This window comes from Lepus europaeus, chromosome 8 (assembly GCF_033115175.1).
Source record: "Lepus europaeus isolate LE1 chromosome 8, mLepTim1.pri, whole genome shotgun sequence".
Classification (NCBI taxonomy): domain Eukaryota; kingdom Metazoa; phylum Chordata; class Mammalia; order Lagomorpha; family Leporidae; genus Lepus; species Lepus europaeus.
This window is the reverse complement of record NC_084834.1, coordinates 57,707,303-57,729,088: the sequence shown is the minus strand read 5'-3', so window position 1 is coordinate 57,729,088 and position 21,786 is coordinate 57,707,303. Positions and strand designations below refer to the sequence as shown.

The 21,786-nt window shown below is 37.5% G+C and overlaps 1 protein-coding gene across 1 annotated transcript in view; it reads left to right on the top strand.

The window, feature by feature from the left end:
• The first annotated feature begins 1,732 nt into the window (after positions 1 to 1,732).
• LOC133765272 (ubiquitin-conjugating enzyme E2 C-like) overlaps positions 1,733 to 21,786 on the top strand; it is a 30,424-nt gene continuing 10,370 nt past the window's right edge. Inside the window, exon 1 of the mRNA XM_062198896.1 lies at positions 1,733 to 1,822. Within this exon, the coding sequence (XP_062054880.1) occupies positions 1,733 to 1,822 (90 nt within the window). The remainder of the gene's footprint in view (positions 1,823 to 21,786) is intronic.

Sequence of the window (21,786 nt, the reverse complement as noted above, 5' to 3'; positions counted from 1 at the left end):
GGTGCAGGGGCCCAAGAACTTGAGCCATCTTCTACTGCTTTCCCAGGCCACAGCAGAGAGCTGGATCAGAAGTGGAGCAGCTGGGACTCGAACTGGCACCCATAAGGGATGCTGGCGCTGCACATTGGGGCTTTAACCCATTGCACCACCGCGCTGGCCCCGACCTTGCTTTTAAATGGAATTTATTCCTCACTTAGTAAGTAGCACATAACTTGAATTGATGGTAAGTTCTGGTAAGAAATGAAATCATAGTTTTTGAGGGAGAAGATGTGGATGTCATAGGATTCCTGAATTCACAAGCACAACTTTGCAAGTTATCATGGGTATGTCATTCATATGAGATTTAACAAATATTGGAGCCAACACTGTGGCACAGTGGGTTAAGCCATCACTTTGCAATGCCTATATAAAATGAGTGCTGGTTTGAGTCCTGGCTGTTCTGTTTCCAATCCAACTCCCTGCTAATCAGCCTGAAAAAGCAGCAGAAGCTGGCTTTTGTATTTGGCCCCTACCACTTTTATGGGACACCCAGATGGAGCTCCTGACTTCTGGCTTCAGCCTGGCCAACCCCTGGTTATTGCACCCATTTGGGGAGTAAATCAGCGGATAAAAAAACTCTCTGAATGTGTCTCTTCCCCTCACTCTGTCTCTGTGCCTTCTAAAAAGTAAATAAATACATACATAACCTTTAAAAAAAGAATATGCAAGCATTGAGGAAATTGTAATTAATTTAGTTTCAGGTCATCATTATTGTAATCTACCCCTGAGGTCTAAGCACAGACATGCTTGAGGCTCAGGTCTAGAACAACAGATTTGCACAACGCCCAGTAACTAAAATATGATTTAGGAGAGTGAGCAAAGAAAGTTCCATATTTCTGCAATACAAACAAACTATTTTAAAGAAATCTATTGACTGTGTGTTTTCATGGTTTTAATTTAGAAAAGAATATTTGGGAATTCATCCACAAAAAGTTTATTCATCCACTTTATTTTCTCAAAGTGCCTCTAGAAATGTAAAATTTTTAAGGGTGACTCTTCTTCCAAGAGTTATATAGACTGTGTATATCCTCTCATTGTTTCAATTAAGAGTTCTCAGCTGTTTTTCCCATTGTGAACTGAAAAATAAAGAATTAATTTGTTCTGTTCTGTTAAATGTCTGTTTTGCAAAGGCCAGACATTTTGCATATTCACGCGGAAAAATGGAGCTTTATTTGAAACAGTTATATGCTTGCCTAAGGAAATATACAGAATGTATTCAGTTATGGTGTTTATAAGAGAGTCTTTCTGACATTTCAATGACTAAAAAAACCACTTGGTTTATGGTGTAGATTTTGGATGGAAGAATACTATGTTAGCATTCAAGGTAAGTCACACAGAGGTTAACTGATAGATTTACATGCAATTTTAAAAATTCTGATAATAATATTATGAGTGCAAGACTGTCTTCCGCATTTCACTAATGAGGAAACAGAGTCTCATAGGGGTTATATGAGCTGCCTAAGGTCATACCACTAATACAGCACCCTACCAGGATACATGGTAATTACAACCCTTCTCGTGTATTATGTAGTCAGTTTCCAACAATAATCGTATGTCATAGTCAAGGTGTTTCCCTTTTAAGAACTATAAAATATCACTCAAGTGTGTTAGCTTTCATTACTACAATGAAGTACCAGAAATGGGCTACTTATGAAGGAAAGAGATCTGTTTGAGCTCACAGTTGTGGAGGTTCATGGTCCAAGACTGGGCAGCCTCTGCTGTTTGGTGTCTGGTGATGGTGTTCTTCCAGACACAGGCTGACGAGGTTGCAGAGCCTCTCATGGTAAGAGCATGTAGTTTCTGTCTATATCTCTCTTTGAAGGCTACCAGGCTTCCATCATGGGCTTCCACCAGCAACCAAATCACTCCTCATTGACCTTTCTTTAAATATGATGGGGTTAAATTTCTATCATCTTAATATCAATAACACAAGACTACAGGGACTATGTCTTTAACACATGGGCCTTGGGAGACACTGAAACTGATAGCCCAACCATAATTCAAAGTTTTCAAGAAAACCCAAATTAACAGGGAGGAAGTTATTGCAAATACATAGAAGTGCCATCTCCTTAAGGATCCAGGACATGCTGAATTGCAACTATTGAGAACATTTATTCTCCCATCTCCTCTCTTCTCAAAAGTTCTGTGCTTTTTGCGTTACATCTCTTTCTTTCTTCTCTGCCAGCTTCTTCTCTGATCAGCTTCTTCTAGGTCTTCCTAGTGGGCAGATCTATGGCCAGATCACCATTATCTGTAGATCTGTAGAAAGTCTCTTCAAGACTGCAGTTGGTCCAGCTTAGATTTTTGGAGCCACTAAATCCAAATCCAAGCCCACAGCTGTAAAGAGATGACATTAGGGAATATAAGAAGGAGTTGAGGCCGGTGCCATGGCTTAATAGGCAGCGCCAGCACACACCGGCCTCTAGTCCCAGTCGGGGCGCTGGATTCTGTCCCGGTTGCTCCTCTTCCATTCCAGCTCTCTGCTATGGCCCAGGAGTGCAGTGGAGGATGGCCCAAGTGCTTGAGCCCTGCACCCGCATGGGAGACCAGGAGAAGCACCTGGCTCCTGGCTTCGGATCAGCGTGGTGCGCTGGCCGCAGCGCACCGGCCACGGCGGCCATTGGGGGATGAACCAACAGAAGAGGAAGACCTTTCTCTCTCTCTCTCTCACGTCCACTCTGCCTGTCAAAAAAATCAAATCAAATCAAATCAAATAAAAAATTAAAAAAGAAGGAATTGAATACCTTTTCCATCAACAATCTCTTGGTCAGATCAGCTGTAATGGTAGGAAGGATGGCACACTCTAATCACTCAGAGGTGCACAGATGTCCATTCAGGTATATCTGGCACAACCCTGAACTTCCATTTTTCTGGTATTTAGGAATTTCATTTGCAACTTTGCTTTTTCATAATTATAAGGAACACAATTCATTAAATATCAAAGTTTCACATAAGACATTGCATAGCTAAAGATTCTATAGATAACTTTCCATTTAGTAGTTGGTAAAATATTTTGGATTTCTGAAATTTTTATGAATATTTTAAAGAATTTTAAAATGTCTTTTTTGGGACTTTTCTCCATTGGGATGAAAACAATGGTTATATTCTCCATTGCTAAGTCAATAGAGCCCTCTAACAATAATGTTCTAGAGAGAAAATAAGAGAACATCAGACGATTTTCTTTTACCTAAAGAACGGTTATGCTGTCCATACAAATTAAAGCCTCTTTATGGATGATTTTGATTTTCATTACCTTTAGGCATCAGTGATTTTTTTCCAGTTGACTCGGTTAAGAAAAAAGAAAGGAACTCATTACATTTCAAAAGACATTTAATTGATGAAATCCTAGGATTTTTCTGTCAAAATAAAAGGGGAAAAAAACATTAAAAACTCTAGCCAATTATTAAGTATAGGTCTCTTGAAATTTTAAATGTTTGAAATTTGTAAACCTTTACTTACCAAATTGTAACAAGATACTTATTTGTTTTCACGGTTTGTGTTGTTGGTTCTCATTTCTAATAGACAACAAAGCATGGGTATTATTAGCAATCAAAGTCAAATTAACTTCATAAGAAACACAGGTCTGAGTCATCAACAATGTGTATGTTCAGCTGGAATCTTTTACTTCTAATACAAAAATATGTACTCAAGGAAATATTTGAGTAGTAGAGAAGTGTAAGGGAGGGAGGGGAGAGAGAGAGAGAAAGCTCCCATTTGCTGGGTCACTTCCCAATTGCCTACAATAGAGCTGGTGTAGGGAGGGGTTTGAAGTGAAGCCAGGGATTAAGAGCTCAATCCAGTCTTCCAGATGGTGGCAGAAGTCTAACTACTTGAGCCACCACTCACTACTTCTGCCTTCTAGAGTACACATTATCTAGAAGCTGGTATCAGTGGCCAGAACCAGGAGTTTAACTGATATATTCTGATGTGGAATGCAGAAGTCATACCCAGCAGCTTAACCACTAGATAAAACATCCACCACTAAAATTTTAGCTTTAACAGCTGTAGCGTTCATTTGATTCTGTTGCTACTACAACAAATGAATTTTTATAGAAACTAGGTTACAAAACAATTTAGAATAATTTCATTTTTTGACTTGACTCTTTTTAGGAACATATCACTTACAAAATAAAGACATATGTTGTGCCTAAAATTTGAAAATATGTATAGAGGCTTTTTGTTCTGTGTCTGGCCTTGGAGAGTTTCAAAATATTGTGGAAATATCTACTCCCAAACTGTCTTACCATATATTAAGGAAATGCTCAGATCATCCCAGATTTTATGGGGTATAGCTTTATAATTTAAATAAGTTTCTTGTCAATCATTTGTTCCTTATTCAAATGCTAGTAACTCATTCTATGGTGAATTGAAATTGAATATCACATGGAAAATATGGATTTTATGAAATTTGACTTAAAATTTATATGAAGTGTTTGAAAAAGAACAGCCAGATACCTAAAAAATGAAAATAAAAATATTGTGCATGGTCATGCCTTGAGCTACTTCTTTTCTTTTGTTAAAAGAAAAAGAGAAATACACACACACACACACACATACATGAGAGAAGCAGTCAGAAGACTAACAGGTCATGTGTGGATAATGTTATATAGGTTTGATGCCTGCTGAGCCTCAAGTCATTGTTCAAGTGAAATATGAGATAATTCATAGGTTAGGCCTCTGAAACATAGAGAAACTGTGTATGGTTCGTTGGGTACAATAGTTCTTCATGTCTATCACGTAAAATAGGGAAAGAAAAGAGGATGTGACACATATAATTCAGCTGAATGAACACAGGGAAAGCATCAACAGAAGAACTATGAGACCTGGCCCAGATTCTAATCTGTCTGAACCTCAGTTTCCACATTTGTAATGTCATGAAAATTTCCTGGCCTACTTTGCTGCGTTGCTACAAAGGGTAAAATGAGATATTAAATATGAAAAAGTTTTGCTATTTAATCTATTCTCTATCCTTCAGAGCTATTGTTTAGGGGTAGTCAAGAGACATATTTATAACAGCATCTTGGACAAAAATTTTTTTTAAAGTTGTATTAAAGCTAATATATTTAGGATAATTAGGAATGGTTCGGAGAGTACGATGTGTTTTGTCTAGATGGTGAGCCACAACTCACACATCTTTTCCAAAGTATGAATTCTATATCTTGTTACATTTAGTATATATTATTTTCCAAGTGAGATACACAATTGAAAAAGCCAAAAAATTCAACAAGATTGATTTATTCATTCATTTATTTTTAAGATTCATTTTTTAAAAGAGCAATTACCTGTCTATTTTATCCTCTAAATATGGACAAAATCCTTACTCCTTGAAGGTAGCCATTTTCAACTTTTAGATATTTAGTTAATTATGTGTAGTACTTAACTCTGTATTTCTAAATATCATCTTACTGTTTCTTTAAAAAAATAACTATTTTATTTATTTGAAAGACAGAGTAGAGTTACAGAGAGAGGCAGAGACAGAGAGAGAGGTCTTCATCCACTGGTTTACCCCCCAGATGGCTGCAACGGCTGGAGCTGTGCCGATCTGAAGCCAGGAGCCAAGAGCTGCTTCTGGGTCTCCCACATGTTTGCAAGGGCCCAAGGACTTGGGCCATATTCTGCTGCTTTCCCAGGCCATAGCAGAGAGCTGGATCAGAAGAGGAGCAGCCAGGACTCGAACTGGTGCCCATATAGGATGCTGGTGCTTCAGGCTAGGGCTTTAACTCACTGTGCCACAGCACTGGCCCCTTACCGTTTCTTGATTCAAAATCTCAACCTTCCATGGTGAAAGATGAGACTTTGGCTTCTTTTCACATCATCCAACTTCCCAGACAAACATACATAACTGCCCACGCACATACACAAAAACCCACATATTCCCAAGCACGCATATCTATGGAAACACACTCATTAGTACACGTTGGCATGCATACACACACGTACCCACACATACAGAGTGTTCTCTCTCCCAAAAAACCTAATATAATTATAACATAAATTTTGATCTGAAAAAGTATTTTTACTATACTATGAATATATTATATTTTTCATTATCGATCCTTACAATTGAATTTGTACAGAGTTTTTATTTCCCCCCATGCTAATTTTCTTATATATTCATTTGCTTCATTTTCAATGTACTTATCATTAATCCATACCCAAACTTTCTACAGTAAATGTAATCTTCTCCATCATTTCCTGTACTTCAGTTATTTTGAAAAAATCAGCTTCCTGGGATTCTGTCCCTATGCTGTGTACCTCCTGCTCTCATTTGCTTCCCACTCTGGCTCTCTGGTCTCCCTTTATCCTCATCTAGAGTATTCCTGTCCTCTTTCCTAAATGTGCACCCTTATTTCCAAGTTCTCGTGTTTTATCTTTCCCTGAATAACTTCCATTTTAGTAGCACAAACCTCTATAATGTCCTAAGGAATGACTTAAGTGGTCCAAACTTTTTTTTTGTAAGAACTTGCATATCTGAGAATTAACTTACTCTCCTTTCATACTTGATTTGTAGTTTCACCGAACACAGAATCCTGGGTTGAAAATTGTTTTTGTTCAAAATTATCTGTATTGCTTTATAGCTTCTATTGCTACTCATTTTTTTTTAAAAAGAGATTTACTTATATATTTGAAAGTCAGAGTTACAGTGATAGAGGGAGAGATAGGGAAGGAGAGATCTTCCATCTGCTGGTTCATTCCCCATATGGCTGGAATAGCTAGGGCTGGGCAAAACTGAAATCAGAAGCCAGGAGTTCCATCTGGGTCTCCACTTGGGTGACAGGGGCCCAAGTATTTTGGCCATCTTCTGCTATTTTTCACAGGTCATTAGCAGGGAACTAGAAGAGAATTGGAGCACCTGGGACATGAACCAGTGCCCATATGGGATGCGCACATCACAGATATATACCATAATGCCAACTATGCCACTATACCACAATGCCAATCCCCTAATTGCTACTGTTTGTGACTTTAACTCTCTCTCTTTCTCTTTCCCTCTCTTTTCTCTTCTCCCCCTTTCTCAAATAAATAAATAAATAAATAAATAAAGTTTTTAAGAAGTATGTGTTAGAGGCCAGCGCCGTGGCTCAATAGGGTAATCCTCTGCTTGGGGCGCCGGCACCCCGGGTTCTAGTCCTGGTTGGGGCGCTGGATTCTGTCCCGGTTGCCCCTCTTCCAGGCCAGCTCTCTGCTATGGCCCGGGAGTGCAGTGGAGGATGGCCCAAGTCCTTGGGCCCTGCACCCACATGGGAGACCAGGAGAAGCACCTGGCTCCTGGCTTCAGATCAGCGCGATGAGCCGGCCGCATCGCACTGGCCACAGCAGCCATTGGAGGGTGAACCAACAGCAAAGGAAGCCCTTTCTCTCTGTCTCTCTCTCTCATTGTCCATTCTGCCTGTCCAAAAAAAAAAAAAAAAAAAAAAGTATATGTTAGAACAGTAAGAGGTCAAATACTTAATGCTCAATGCAGAGCTTTGAATAAACATTTCTGGGTGAATATTAAATTAACTGCATCTACATCTCCATTGTGTTTAGAGTTGTACAGAGACTATGCAGTTGAGTTAGCCAAAGGCAAATGGTGACATTCTTTTCAGACACTCGCAAATACTACAGAAGTGATCAGAGAATAACTCATGGAAGAAGAGAATATTTCCTTTGACTCACAAAAGGTTCGTAATAAGTAATAGAAACTTTCAGAACTTTGGAAATAGATAAATCCTTTATATTCTTTCTTCTGCACAATTCTAATTCCCAAAAATGTACTATTATTGTTAATGCGTATATGAAAAATAAATTTAACATTAAATGGAGAAGGGTATGGATAGTATTATACCTTAATTATGTTTACAAAAATTAAGTAGATTACCTTAATAAATAGTTAGATTTAACCAAAAATGTCTTTGATAGACTTTATCAAGGGTCTTTCTCTTTTTTTTAGCATGGAGAAGGAAAATAAATGGTGTCAAAGGAGAATACAATGTGTTTAAGAAGCACTTTATCAAAAAAGGGATGACAACACAGCATTATGTATTTATAGTAATGGACAGAGCCAGCCTCAATAGATCTGTGGAGTTTTTCATTTATTCATTAAAATACAACTCAGATACAATTTTCAAAGCCCAATTTTATCTCACAAAAAATTGACATACTTACATTCATATCTATGAAGTTGCCTTCCTGCCACTTATAACTTAATCCACTATTATCAGTGAGTTTAAAGGCTTTTCCAGTAGCCCACATCCTTAATATCCACATAACCAGGGTTTCTCATGACAAATGAAATTAACTGTATGACCTTAGGTAGTAAAATTTATTTTGTATTGACTCAGGCAAATAAATCTTTAAAATACATAAATCTAAGCATGTCTTCTCCTCATCTTAAAGCCTTCCCATGATTTATAAATCCCCACGTAATCGAGGTCTGACCTGTCAAACCGTATTTCCCTGTCTTTCTTTCTACATGATCCAGTTACACTAGCTTGGATTCTCCTGGAAGACTTACTACTGCTACTTTATTCAAGCTCATTTTTGTCTTGGGGATTTGAGGCCATTTAGCACAGTCATCCTCCTGATGGCTTTCAATATGATGCCCCATGGTCCTCATCTCCTTGTATCTTTATTGTTGTGCAATCCCTGCTCTATGTGTTTAGGCAAAACCTACTGATTAATTTCCAGCAAGTACAGTAGGGCCACACTGGTGGGAGGTCACTTTTGAGAGTGGGTTAGGTTAGTGGCACCTGTTTTGGACTTGGTCTACTTCTTTAGTCTCATGTTCTCCAATCCTTCACTAAGGGAAGCCAGATGCTTTGTGGTTAGCCTCTTGCAGGAGCTCACATGGCAAGTGACCAATATCTCCTAATATTAGCTAGGGAGGAGACCTGATACCTGCCAATAGCACAGAGAGAGCCTGAAACATATCCTTCTCAGGCCATCAAAGAAGGAAGTACCTTTCTCTGAAAGGAGGAGAGAACGTCCACTTTGATTATGGCCTTATCTAAATAAAATCAGAGATTGTGAATTCAAGAGGTTTCCATAGTCTTGGCAGCTCATGACAAGAACCTTGCGTGATCACTGATGTCATAAATAAGAGTGTCAATTGTTAAATCAACAACAGAAGTCATTGTGCACTTGCTCCCCATGTAGGATCTCTGTCCTCAATGTGTTGTACTATGAGAATTAATGGTAAAACCAGTATTCAAACAGTACTTTATACTTTGTGTGTCTGTGTGGGTGCAATCTGTTGAAACCTTTGTTCAGTAGAGAGTTGATCTTCTGTATATAAAGATAATTAAAAATGAATCTTAATGAAGAATGGGATGGGAGATGGAATGGTTTGTGGGTGGGAAGGTGGGTATGTGGGGAAGAACCACTATAATCCAAAAGTTGTATTTATGAAATTTATATTTATTAAATAAAAGCTTTCTTAAAATAAAACATATGCTTCTCTAGGTGAACCTGGATAAGACTGCAGCCAAGCTGACATGGTTGACATTCTTGCGAGCAATTCAACCATACCTAAGTCCAGACTCACAGATGTGAGATTAAAAAAAAAAAAGTCTATTTTAACCACTAAGTAGTATGCAATCATAGACACCTAACACACTTATTCTTTTCATGCAGGCCTCGGGTCTAATATCCATCCCTCTAAGAGAGGGTCAGTAGACCTTTTCTGTAAAGACCTTATGGTAAATAGGCTAAATTTTGTGTGCCTTCAGTCACAGCTACCTGATTTGCCATTACAACGTGAAATCAACCAGAGGCAACATGTAAGTGAGTGATTATAGCTGTATCCCAAGCAAATTCTGTTTACAGAAACAGGTGGCAGGCCGTGATTTGTGAACTCCAACTTGAAAAGACATTGCAGGCCCTTTGATCTACTGTCATGCAATATATTCACTCTCATTGTAGCCTGTTTTGTTTATTTTTATTTTGCCCTTCCCACTGGAATGTAATCTGCCGGAGCACATATTGCTCCCTGGAGCCCAGAACAATGGCCAACAAATTAGAAAATATATTGAACAGGTCCGTGGATGGAGATTTGGGTGAAGCTGGAGGAGCATTTCCCAAATAAGGAAGTGTCCAGGAAAAGACATTAAAAAGAAGATGGTAGTGCAGCAGCATACATTCAAATAGGTGGCACTTCCTCTGTCAAAAAGAGCATCAATTCATACGTACTATTCCAGTGGGAAGAACTATGAAAAATGATGCTCTGATAGCAACTTTATATAAAACTTTCCCTGATTTTCAAATGCTTTTAATACATACAACTTCTTTTTCTACTTTTGTACTTGGTACCTACAAAAATTTTGAATATGTAACTGATGGAAATGATTATTCTTTAACATACTAGCTTCTCAACTAGAAGGTAAATTACCCAAAGCAGAGACCATGCCCTTTCATCTTTATATACCAGAACCAGTTTGACCTTCTGAGGGCTCAGTAAAGAGTTTCTGTTATATATACTATGTACTCAATAAATCAGAGGCAGAGAGAAATGGAGGAGGAGGAGGAAGAAAGAAGGAATTAATTGCATGTAAAACACATTTTACAAACATGGAAGATGTTTAGCAATTAATTAGGCAGTATCAGCTGTATCTTCTCTCAGGGAATATAACTCCTTCCATATAACGCATTGAGATAATTGCCTTTATTTTTTTGATAGAAGGAGCCAATAGAAACTTTACCAAATTTTTGTTCTCCATACAAGTGTCAAGCCCCATTTTCCTTTTATTGCTTGCCATACAACTACTGTATTTTACTATATTACAGGGTAAATGAATTTCTGTCTTCAAAGTACTGTTTGACATTCCCTGTAAAAATTTAAAATATTAGAATATTTCAAAATGAGGAAGCAGTTGCATATGAATAGAACACTGTATTTTGCAAATGAGTAATAAATGCCTCATATATTGTTTCCAAGGTTATGGTTGTACAAAAACACTTAATGAAATTTATTTATAAGCATGAGTTAGTGAGATAAGAATGAGTTGAATTTGGCTTTTCATCTATGTAGCAATGTACTAGATTATGCCTTATGGGACGGTATACATACTTTTCTCAAGATAATAATATGTCTAGCTCTACAAATAATGTATGTTTGTTCTTTCAGCTATTACAACATGGCATTTTGGGGCAGAGCATGGTTTGGATACCAATGTAACTGGCAGTTGATCTTAATCTTCACTGGTTTTGATTATATATAATTTATTTTAATTGCAGAGCAGCACAGATTTCAAATTTCACTTTGGTATGGCTTTCATCACAATATAATAGAGAGAAATCAAACTACAATTGGTCTTTATTGCCATAGTTTGGTCTATGATAGGGCATTTGATGATTAACATTCTATGTTATAAATATTGAAAATGAATGAAAAATGGTGATGACTTATGTTAGACTTTATATTTTCTATTTCTAAAAGGATATCTATTCATTGAAGAAATTATGTTTCAAAAACAAAAATGGCATGTAAGCTATGAAATTAGTCATAACTGCAACATTCAGAGATAGCTAAACCTTTATGTTTTGATGTTTAAGCTTTCAAAATCTTTCCTATATTTCTATATTTAAAATCAATAGTGAAAACTGACAATAAATTGAATATAATATTTTAGACATTAAGATGCATTATTCTCTGAGAGGTTGGATAAATTTGAATATAAATAGAAATATACTTTTCCCTCTTAATTTGTCTCTTTGTGTTCCTCTCCTAGAATGTGTGCTACATGGGGGCAGAGCTATTTCTTTTTACTCCATTGCATCATTGTCTAAAACAGTGCTTGGCATATAGTTCTTCAATGAGCACATTTATAACTAACATTTTCATGTTAAAATATGTTGTGAGCAAATTCCGATTTTAGTAGTTTGAGAAGTTATTTTGAATGCCTGTGAGTTTTTACTGCCATTTATTTAATCAATTTTCATTTGATGGGCACTTGAATTCTTTTTGCCTACCTGAAAATAAGGTTATCTCTTCTGTTCTCCTAACTTTTTGAATAGAACAGAACTTGAAGAATAATATTGAGCCATAAAGATTGCAATAAGAATTCTCAAATACTGAATGAAATACAGTGTGTTAATCCTGAATGAAGTAGAATTTGGCTGAAATTTTGTAATTAAATTTAGTGTGGCTTTTGGCTTAAACAGATATTCTTTTTTAAATAGATTTTATTTGAAAGTCACAGTTACACAGAAAGAGTGAGAAACAGAGAGAGAGAGATCTTTCATCTTCTAGTTCATTCCCCAGATGGCCATGAAGGCTGGGGGCTGGACCAGGCCAACACCAGGAGCAAAGAGCTTTTTCCAGGTTTCCCACGTGATGGCAGGGGCCCAAACACTTGGGCCGTCCTCTGCTGTTTTTTCCAGGCCATTGTCAGGGAGCTGGGTTGGAAGTAGAGCAGCTAGGTCTTGAATAGGTGCCTATATGGGCCACTGGTGTCTCAGGAGGAGGCACTTTACCCAGAATGCCATAATGCCAGCCCTTACATTGATATTCTTATTTTGAAGAAATTATGTTTACTTTACCAAGTGGTTTTTAAAATTAATGATGTGGTGTGAAATTTCATCATAATTCTTTGTCATTTGCTTTTTTTAGATGATAATATAGATTATTGAATATTCCTTATATTAACAACTTGTGAATATATGGAATATATGGAAGATACCTGTTCACTCCTATTATACACATTCATGAGGAAATAGCATTAAAAGGCAAGTTTACTCTGAAGCAAAACAAAAAAAAAATGAAATAAAGGCACAGTTTCTCAATTATACAGATTTTCTATGGCCCATTTTAAGATTCCTTCATGTTCTATTTTGTATACTGTTGGATTGAGTTAGGGGAAATTTTATTTGAATTTTTATGTTTATTTTTAAATAAAATCTATAATATTCTCTTTAGAGCAAATTTTGTCAATTTTTGATTAAGAAGATTGACTAAGTTCCTTGAGAAGATTTTAAAAAATTCTTTCTGTGGGGGCTGGTGCTGTGGCATGTTGGGTAAAGCCAACGCCTATTGTGCTGGCTTCCCATATGGGCACTGGTTCAAGTACCAGCTGCTCTGCTTCATATCCAGCTCCCTGCTAATGTACCTTTGAAAGCAGCAGAGAACAGCCCAAGTGCTTGGACCCTGCACCCACGTGGGAGACCTGGAGGAAGCTCCTGGCTCCTGGCTTCAGATCTGCCCATCTCCAGTCATTGTGCCCATTTGGGGAGTGAACCAGCAGATGGAAGATCTCACTCTCTTTCTCTGTAACTCTTTCAAATAAATAAATCTATAAAAAGTCCTTCCTGTGACCCAGAATATTTTTTTACATAAATATTACATATTTCTTAGAAATTTGAAAGAAATAACCTCTGTAAAACTCTGGAGAATCATGTCTATTCATGGCAAATATTTTATGATGTTGGTAGTCTCATATAGTGTAGGATTTGCTAAGTTTATTGAAACAGTTCTGCAATATTGGACAAATTTCCTTATTTCATGACACTCGGTCTTTTTTTTTTTTTTTTTTTTTTTGACAGGCAGAGTGGATAGTGAGAGAGAGAGACAGAGAGAAAGGTCTTCCTTTTTGCCGTTGGTTCACCCTCCAATGGCTGCTGCGGCCAGCGCATCTTGCTGATCCGAAGCCAGGAGCCAGGTGCTTCCTCCTGGTCTCCCATGCGGGTGCAGGGCCCAAAGACTTGGGCCATCCTCCACTGCCTTCCTGGGCCATAGCAGAGATCTGGCCTGGAAGAGGGGCAACCGGGATAGAATCTGGCGCCCCAACAGGGACTAGAACCTGGTGTGCCGGCGCCGCAAGGCGGAGGATTAGCCTGTTAAGCCACGGCGCCAGCAGACACTCGGTCTTTAATCTGCTAATCAACAATGTCAATCTCTAAAGAGAACTGAGCATACAATATTTCCAAAACCCATTTATTCTGGATCTTCCTCCTCACTTCTATAACATATTTTAACACCATAGCATACGATTTTTCCCAGAACCCAGAAAACTGGCACAGTTACTCAGAATATAACTTTGTAGCCATCCAGTCAACACTGGTTTTGGGCTCTGGTGTTGACTGGTTTCAGCACCTTTGGCAAGTTACTCATCTCATTAGATATCAAGGTTCTTAAATCGAGGTAATAGTAAGAATATGTGATTCAAGTATTTATGTAAAGAATGAACTGACATTGGATATTTTTAAATATTAAATAAGTCAAGTGTCAATACATATTAGGTATTCCAAATTAATATTAATAATGACAGAAATAAAGCCAGCATTAGCAAATTGTTCTTTCAAAGAAAATCATCCAACTTTGAAAGATTGTTAATGAATTTGCAGAGAGAAGTATGAAGTTTAATTTTTGAGCTTTCTCATAGATTGTGTCCTTTCTCATTTCAAATGTTATGTACATTTTTAAAAATTACTAAACAAGAATTATTCCTTTTCTCTTTTAGCTTACTGTATTTATAAGTTCTATTGTTTTACATTTGATAATGCCCCGTTTCTGGTCTTATGAATTTTACTTTCTTATATTCTGAAAAGTGAGGGACTCATGTCAGGCAGTCTTCATCCTTGTTCCTACCATTTCATCACAGACCAGACTTTAGATCACAAATTCAATCCCTGGCACAGCAAATTGCTCCAGGTCTTCCTTGATGCACAGTGGGACTGGTTATAGCCGCTTCTCTGCCCCCATCACCCAATCCCTGTGGATATCAAATTTGCAATGCTCAAGTCCCTTAATAAAATGACATAATATTTGAATACTACCAATGCATAACTTCCTATTGACTTTAAATTATCTTTATGTTACTTACGTATACTTATAATATCTAATGCAATGTAAATGTTATGTGAAGAATAGTGCTTACACTATACTGTAAAGAATAGCTACAAAAACATCTGTACCCATTCATTATAGACACAACTAGCATAATGTTACAACCTAATATACGGACTAACCAGGTGGTGAACAATGCTCCAACAAAGAATGTTGGGGTGAGACCAAGGGCTGTGGGATGTCAGAGGCTTTAGCTGTCTGTGTCTGAATATCACTCTGCCATGCATTCAGTAAACTGTGAACTTTCTTGACTTTTTTCCTTGAATATTTTCAATCTGCAATTGACTGAATCTGTGGATATGGAGTTGAGTGTATAGAGATCTAATTATATTTTCTTTTTCTTTACATCCAGAAAATAATGAATAAATATACATTCTGCTTTCAATTTTATTTTCAGCATATTTTAGTATCAGTATATTTTAATATATTATCATCAAAAGTAATCTAATGATTTAAACTATATAGGAAGTGTTAAATATCAGAATGGAAATAAGAGAGGGAGGAGATGTATAGTTCGGCACATGCTCAATTGGACTTGCCCTTAATGGTAGAGCTAGAAACACGCCAGGGGATTCCAATTCAATCCCATCAAGGTGGCATGTACCAATGCCATTTCACTAATCCAAGTGATCAATTTCTGTTCACAACTGATCATAATGATAGGACTAAGAGTCAAAGGGATCACATAAACAAGACTAGCGTCTGCGAATACTAACTGATAGAATTAAAAAGGGAGAGAATGATCCAACATGGGAAGCAGGATACACAGCAGACTCACAGAATGGCAGATATCTTAAATAGCACTCTGGCCTCAGAATCAGCCCTAAGGCATTTGGATCTGGATGAAGAGCCCATGATCCAGCTAAAAAGCCCATGAGAGTTTCGCAGGCATGGAAAGCCAAGACACTCTGGCAAAAAAAAAAAAAAAAAAAACCTAAATGAAAGATCTTTGTGAGTGAGATCCCAGAGGAAGGAATGGGCCATCAAAGAAGGAGATTCCTTTTTCTGAAGGGAGGAGAGAACTTCCACTTTGACTATGGCCTTGTCTAAATAAGATCAGAGATTGTGAGCTCAAGAGGTTTCCATATCCTTGGCAGCTCATGACAAGAGCCTCAGGTGATTACTTACGTCATAAATAAGAGTATCAATTGTTAAATCAACAATTGGTGTCACTGTGCACCTGCTCCCCATGTAGGACCTCTGTCCTTAATGTGTTGTACTATGTGAATTAATGGTAAAAACCAGTACTCAAACAGTACTCTATACTTTGTGTTTCTGTATGGGTACAAACTGTTGAAATCTTTACTTCGTATATACTAAATTGATTTTCCATATATAAAGATAATTGAAAATAAATATTGACAAAACTGAACAATATTGGTAAATATTTTATGTAGAATTTTTTAAATGTGTGTTCACAAGTAAAACTGATACATAGTTTATTTTAAACTATATCTGTTTTATTAGATATTCTCATATTGATTAACAAAGATATATTTGCTTTTTTGTTGATAATATTTTAGGGTCTTCCAATTCCATTTCAATAATGTTAGACTCAGTAAGTGTTGAGATTTTTTCCCAATGGTAGAGCTTTTATTATATTTATGAATTTTTATCTGTTTTGTTTCCTGCAACAATGTCTGTCATAGAATAAGTATTAAGTAAATATATGTTGAAAGAACAAAGCAATGACTCTTATCATTGTAACTGGACTATTAAGTTTTCTATTTTTTCTTTGGTTATCATGCCAGGAAATAATGATCCATTTCCACTATATTTTCAAATATGTTGCCTGTAAGCCTCATGATGTGTTCCTCTGTCTCTTACTCTCTCTCCATCTCTCTCCCTCTCTCTGTTGGGTAGGAAGTAGCATTCTATTAAAAATGTTTATATTTAAAGTGTATAACAATGTCTCGATATATAATGTTTTGATTTTATAAATTTTTACTAAGTCAATGGAATTAGGCTATCCATCATTTCACAGTTCGTGTTTTTATTTATAGCAAAAGTACCTGAAATCTACTCTTAGCAAATTTGCAATTTATAATATGCTATTATTAGCTATAGTTCCCTTGCTGTACATCACATCTCTAGACTTATTTTTACTATAAAACTGTGTAGTGTACCCTTTGGCCTACATTTCCCGATTCCTCTTCTGCCCCTCCCCCACAACCCTGCCCCTTTGTTCCTAGTAGCCAGTGTTCTATTAATTGTTTCTATGTGTTCTGGTTTTATTTGTTTTAGGTTTCACATATAAGTAGATCATGTATTATTATTTTTTTGGTTGTCTAGTATATTTAGCTTAGCATAATGTCTTCTAGATTCGTTCATGTTGTCACAAGTGGCACAATCTTCTCCTTTCTTAAGAGTGAATAACATTCCATTATATTTCTATTTTTACAAATCTAAAATTTGAAGAAAATGGAATTAAAAGATAATTTGCATTTTATGTGAATTTTTTTTTAAATTTTTTGCCAGGCAGAGTTAGATAGTGAGAGAGACAGAGAGAGAGGTCTTCCTTCCATTCGTTCACTCCCCTAATGGCTGCTACTCGGATCCGAAGCCAGGAGCCGAGTACTTCCTCCTGGTCTTCCATGCAGTTGCAGGGACCCAAGAACTTCTCCCTCCTCCTCTGCCTTCCTGGGCCACAGCAGAGAGCTTGACTGGAAGAGGAGCAGCTGGGACTAGTACCCGGCATCCTAACCAGGACTAGAACCAGGGGTGCCGGTGCCGCAGGCGGAGGATTAGCAAAGTGAACCACAGCGCCAGCCTATGTGAATTTTTTTAAGAAAGCTTTTATTTGATGAATACAAATTTCATAGGTACAGCTTTAGGAATATAGTGGTTCTTCCCCCCCATACTCTCCCTCCCACCTCCACTCTCGTCCCACCTCCTACTCCTTCTATTTCATTCTTCATTAAGATTCATTTTTAATTAACTTTATATACAGAAAACTAACTATACTAAATAAAAAGTTCTACAATTTGCCCCCACACTGACACAAAAAGTATAAAGTACTATTTGAAAACAAGTTTTACAGTTAATTCTCATAGTGCAACTCATTAGGGACAGAGGTCCTACAATGAGGAGTAATTGCTCAGTGACTCTTGTTGTTGATTTAACAATTTACACTCTTATTTACAACATCAGTGATCACCTGAGGCTCTTGACATGCACTACCAAGGCTATGGAAGCCTGTGGAGTCCACAGACTCCGTAAGTATTTAGACAGAGCCAAAAGCAAAGTGGAAGTTCTCTCCTCCCTTCAGAGAAAAGTACATCCTTCTTTGATGTCCCCTTTTTTCTGCTAGAGTCTCACTCACAGAGATCCTTAATGTAGCTCATTTTTGCCACAGTGTCTTGTATTTTCATGCCTTAACTGCTCTCATGGACTTTTTAACCAGATCCAAATGCCTTAAGGGCTGATTCTGAGGTCAGAGTGCTGTTTAGGGTGTTTGTCAGTCTATGTGTCTGATGTGTAGACTGCTTCCCATGTTGAAACATTTTCTCTTTTTTAATTTTAACTATTGTTATTACCAGAAACTTGGTCTTATTTATGTGATCCCTTGACATTTAATCCTATCTGTATGATCAATTACACACTTAATATGTAATAACACTTAATATAGAATTAACACTTAATATGGAATTAGTACCACACAACTTAGTGGAATTTGGAATCCCACGGCCAGTTTTTTACTTTACCCTTAGGGGTATGCCCAAGGGAATGTGTTTATCTGAACTTTTGAGGCTTCTATTATCCATCTATCCACCTATCAGTCATCTACCACCTATTTATCTAGAGAGGGAGAGAAAGTGAGAGATCATATATTTTCTTCATCCCTTCATATATTGACAGGTTGTTGTATCTTGGCTACAAGTGAATAATTCTGCAGTGAACCTGGGAGCACAAATACCTTTATGAGGTGGTAATTTCATTTCCTTTGATTGTATACCCAGAAGAGATATTGCTTAGAAACCCTTAGAGATACATGAAATATATTTGTCCCGGTTTTGTGAGTAGAGAGACAGAGACAATGATACAGTCAAAAAGATCTCCCATCTACTGGTTCCTCCCCAAATTCCCACAAAATCTGGTGTTAGTCCAAGGCCGGGGCCAATGCCAATGACTAGGAACACAATTCAGGTCCCCCATGGGGGTGACAAAAAGCCAACTACTTGAGCCATCACTGCTTTCTCCCAGGGTCTGCATCAGCAGAATTTTGGAGTGAGGAGATGGAGCTGAGACTTGAATGTGCTCCAATGTGGTATGGTGGATTAAATGCTCACTCTTCATTATTTCTAATGACTTATAATCTAATTTCTCTTTCAATAAGAATCTCAAGAAATTATCCTGTTTGATCATTCCACCAATCCAGCTGTTCCCTTCTATTTAATTTCAGATTTTATTTATATTTGTTACCATTTCCCCAGCTTATTTTGATTTATTGCTCTTTTTTATTAATTAAATAATTACATTTAGATAGATTGAATTTTCCTTAGATATGGTTGTTAGGAGAATGTCCTTTAATTTCCAAGTGATTAGAATATTATCTATGAGATTTATTTTCTTTCTTAATTGGGATGCCAAATATGTATCCAACCTATTTTCTTCACTCTGCTATTTCTGTTTTTTAAAGATGTATTTATTTATCTGAAAGACAGAGTTACCAAGAGGAAGAGGCAGAGGCAGATATAGAGAAGTCTTCATCTCCTGGTTCATTCCCAAAAGGCCACAATTCTTGGAGCTGGGCCAATCTGAAGCTAGGTTCCTCCAGGTCTCCCACGTGAGTGCAAGGGCCCAAGTCCTTGGGCCATCTTCCACTGCTTCTCCAAGGGCATTAGCAAGGAACTAGATAGGAAGTGGAGCAGCCAGGACTTGAACTGGCACCCATAGAGGATGCCAGCCCTGCAGGTGGTGGCTTAACCCACTATGCAACAGTGCTGGCCCCACTCTGTCATAGGAAACATTTAGAGGGAGAGGAGCCAAAGTTTGATCAGAAGCTCAGATTCATTTCTTTCTTTTTCTTCTACTCAGCAGCCTCAGCAGATTACTGTCAGGTCAGAGTCATTTTTCAAGACAGGAAGAAAGGACTGTAGAGAAAGAACTGTTCTAACGTTCTCAGGTAGAAAGCTGAAGAACAACAGAAGAACCATTGTTTCCTATTGGTTAAGATAAAGCCCAGCAGGTGCCACGGCTCACTAGGCTAATCCTCCGCCTGGGGCGCCGGCACAAGGGGTTCTAGTCCCGGTTGGGGCACCGGATTCTGTCCCGGTTGCTCCTCTTCCAGTCCAGCTCTCTGCTGTGGCCCGGGAAGGCAGTGGAGGATGGCCCAAGTGCTTGGGCCCTGCACCCGCCTGGGAGACCAGGAGGAAGCACCTGGCTCCTGGCTTCGGATCAGCATGGTGCGCTGGCCATAGTGGCCACTTGGGAGTGAACCAATGGAAAAAGGAAGACCTTTCTCTGTCTCTCTCTCTGTCTAACTCTGCCTGTCAAAACCCCCCATGATCACTCTTAACTGCAAGGGAATCTAGGAAAGTGAGTGGTTCACAATGTTAATAATTATCATGAAAGATAGAGAATAAAGGAGAATGAAATTTTTTTTTAGCTAGGTAAATGATATTACTTACCATATTCTCAATAGGAGTTGGGTAATACAATAGGGAAATATATTTCTGGTTATCTAATAAATCTGTTTTCCTGAGTTGGATGATGGCTGCCTCCCTGAGCTTCATGTAGCCTCCATGTGTGGGGGTCAGTGTTGGGGACAATCATTCCATTTCCCAATATGTATTGCCCTGCTGCTCAGAGCTTCATCCATATTTTGGGCATGAGAATTTCCCCTAAGATCTGGCATACTTTTGATCAATGTTCCTGGTTTCTAGCCTTGTAAAAGATTTCCAGCTGCTTTTGATTTTTCATAATAATTTCATGGGTAAATTGGTAAAGGATGTAGGATGTGGTTGCTGAATCAGTTCATTTTATCTTCAATTCTATACATTATCTTGAGAAAATATCTTTCAACATACAAAAAAAAAAAAAAACCTAATTGGCAGTCCAAATCTTAGTATCTTAGTTACCCTGAAATTGATAATAAACAATATAATTGTGAATCTCACTTTTTGCAATGGTATATTTTTCCTCTAAAAATTTCAGCTGATTCTAGGGAATTGTGATAAAAGAACAATTACTTTAATGTTAGGTGATTAATGCATGCTACTTTAGCTCATGTGGTGTTTGGTGACCACAAATGATCTGATTTTTTATGAAGTTTCCATAGGGAGCAGGAAATTAAGTCAGAAGAGTGAAGTCTAGACAGAGGTTCTCTGAATGCAGAAATGTACTGAACTATTAAAAAATACTAAGTGCCTGGCAAATGCACATAGCCTGACATGATGTGAATGAAGTTAGGGATGTTGTGGTTGCATAGCTGAGTCTTAAAGAAACTCTTATTCCAAATAAGAAGTTTATCTTTTCACGATAAAGTATTTGGAGGAAGATGGGCAAAATGGAGAAGACTAATTATAGATTAAAAAATTCTTTTGTTTGATATAATTTTTCTTAATTCTTAGGAATAAGATACATCACAATCATCTGCATTGTTTTAGATAAGCCTAAAATTGTCTAATTACCAAACATAAAATATTCTGATACAGTATGCCATCATCTCACTCAAAATGTGGTCCACAGGCAAGCAATATCTTATCACTTAGGAGCTAGTACCTACTGAATCACTCATTTTATGAAGGTACCCTAGTTTGAGAATTTTTATTTGAGAATCACTGCCATAGCATCCAAGAATAGGGATGGATTCAAAGTGGGGTGATGGAATTGATCACCTTGTTTCAGGACTGAAGATTGAGTTTTTATTTCCATGTTGCTTTCAGGCTAGACTTTAAGCTTAGCCTTCTTTACATAGAATTATA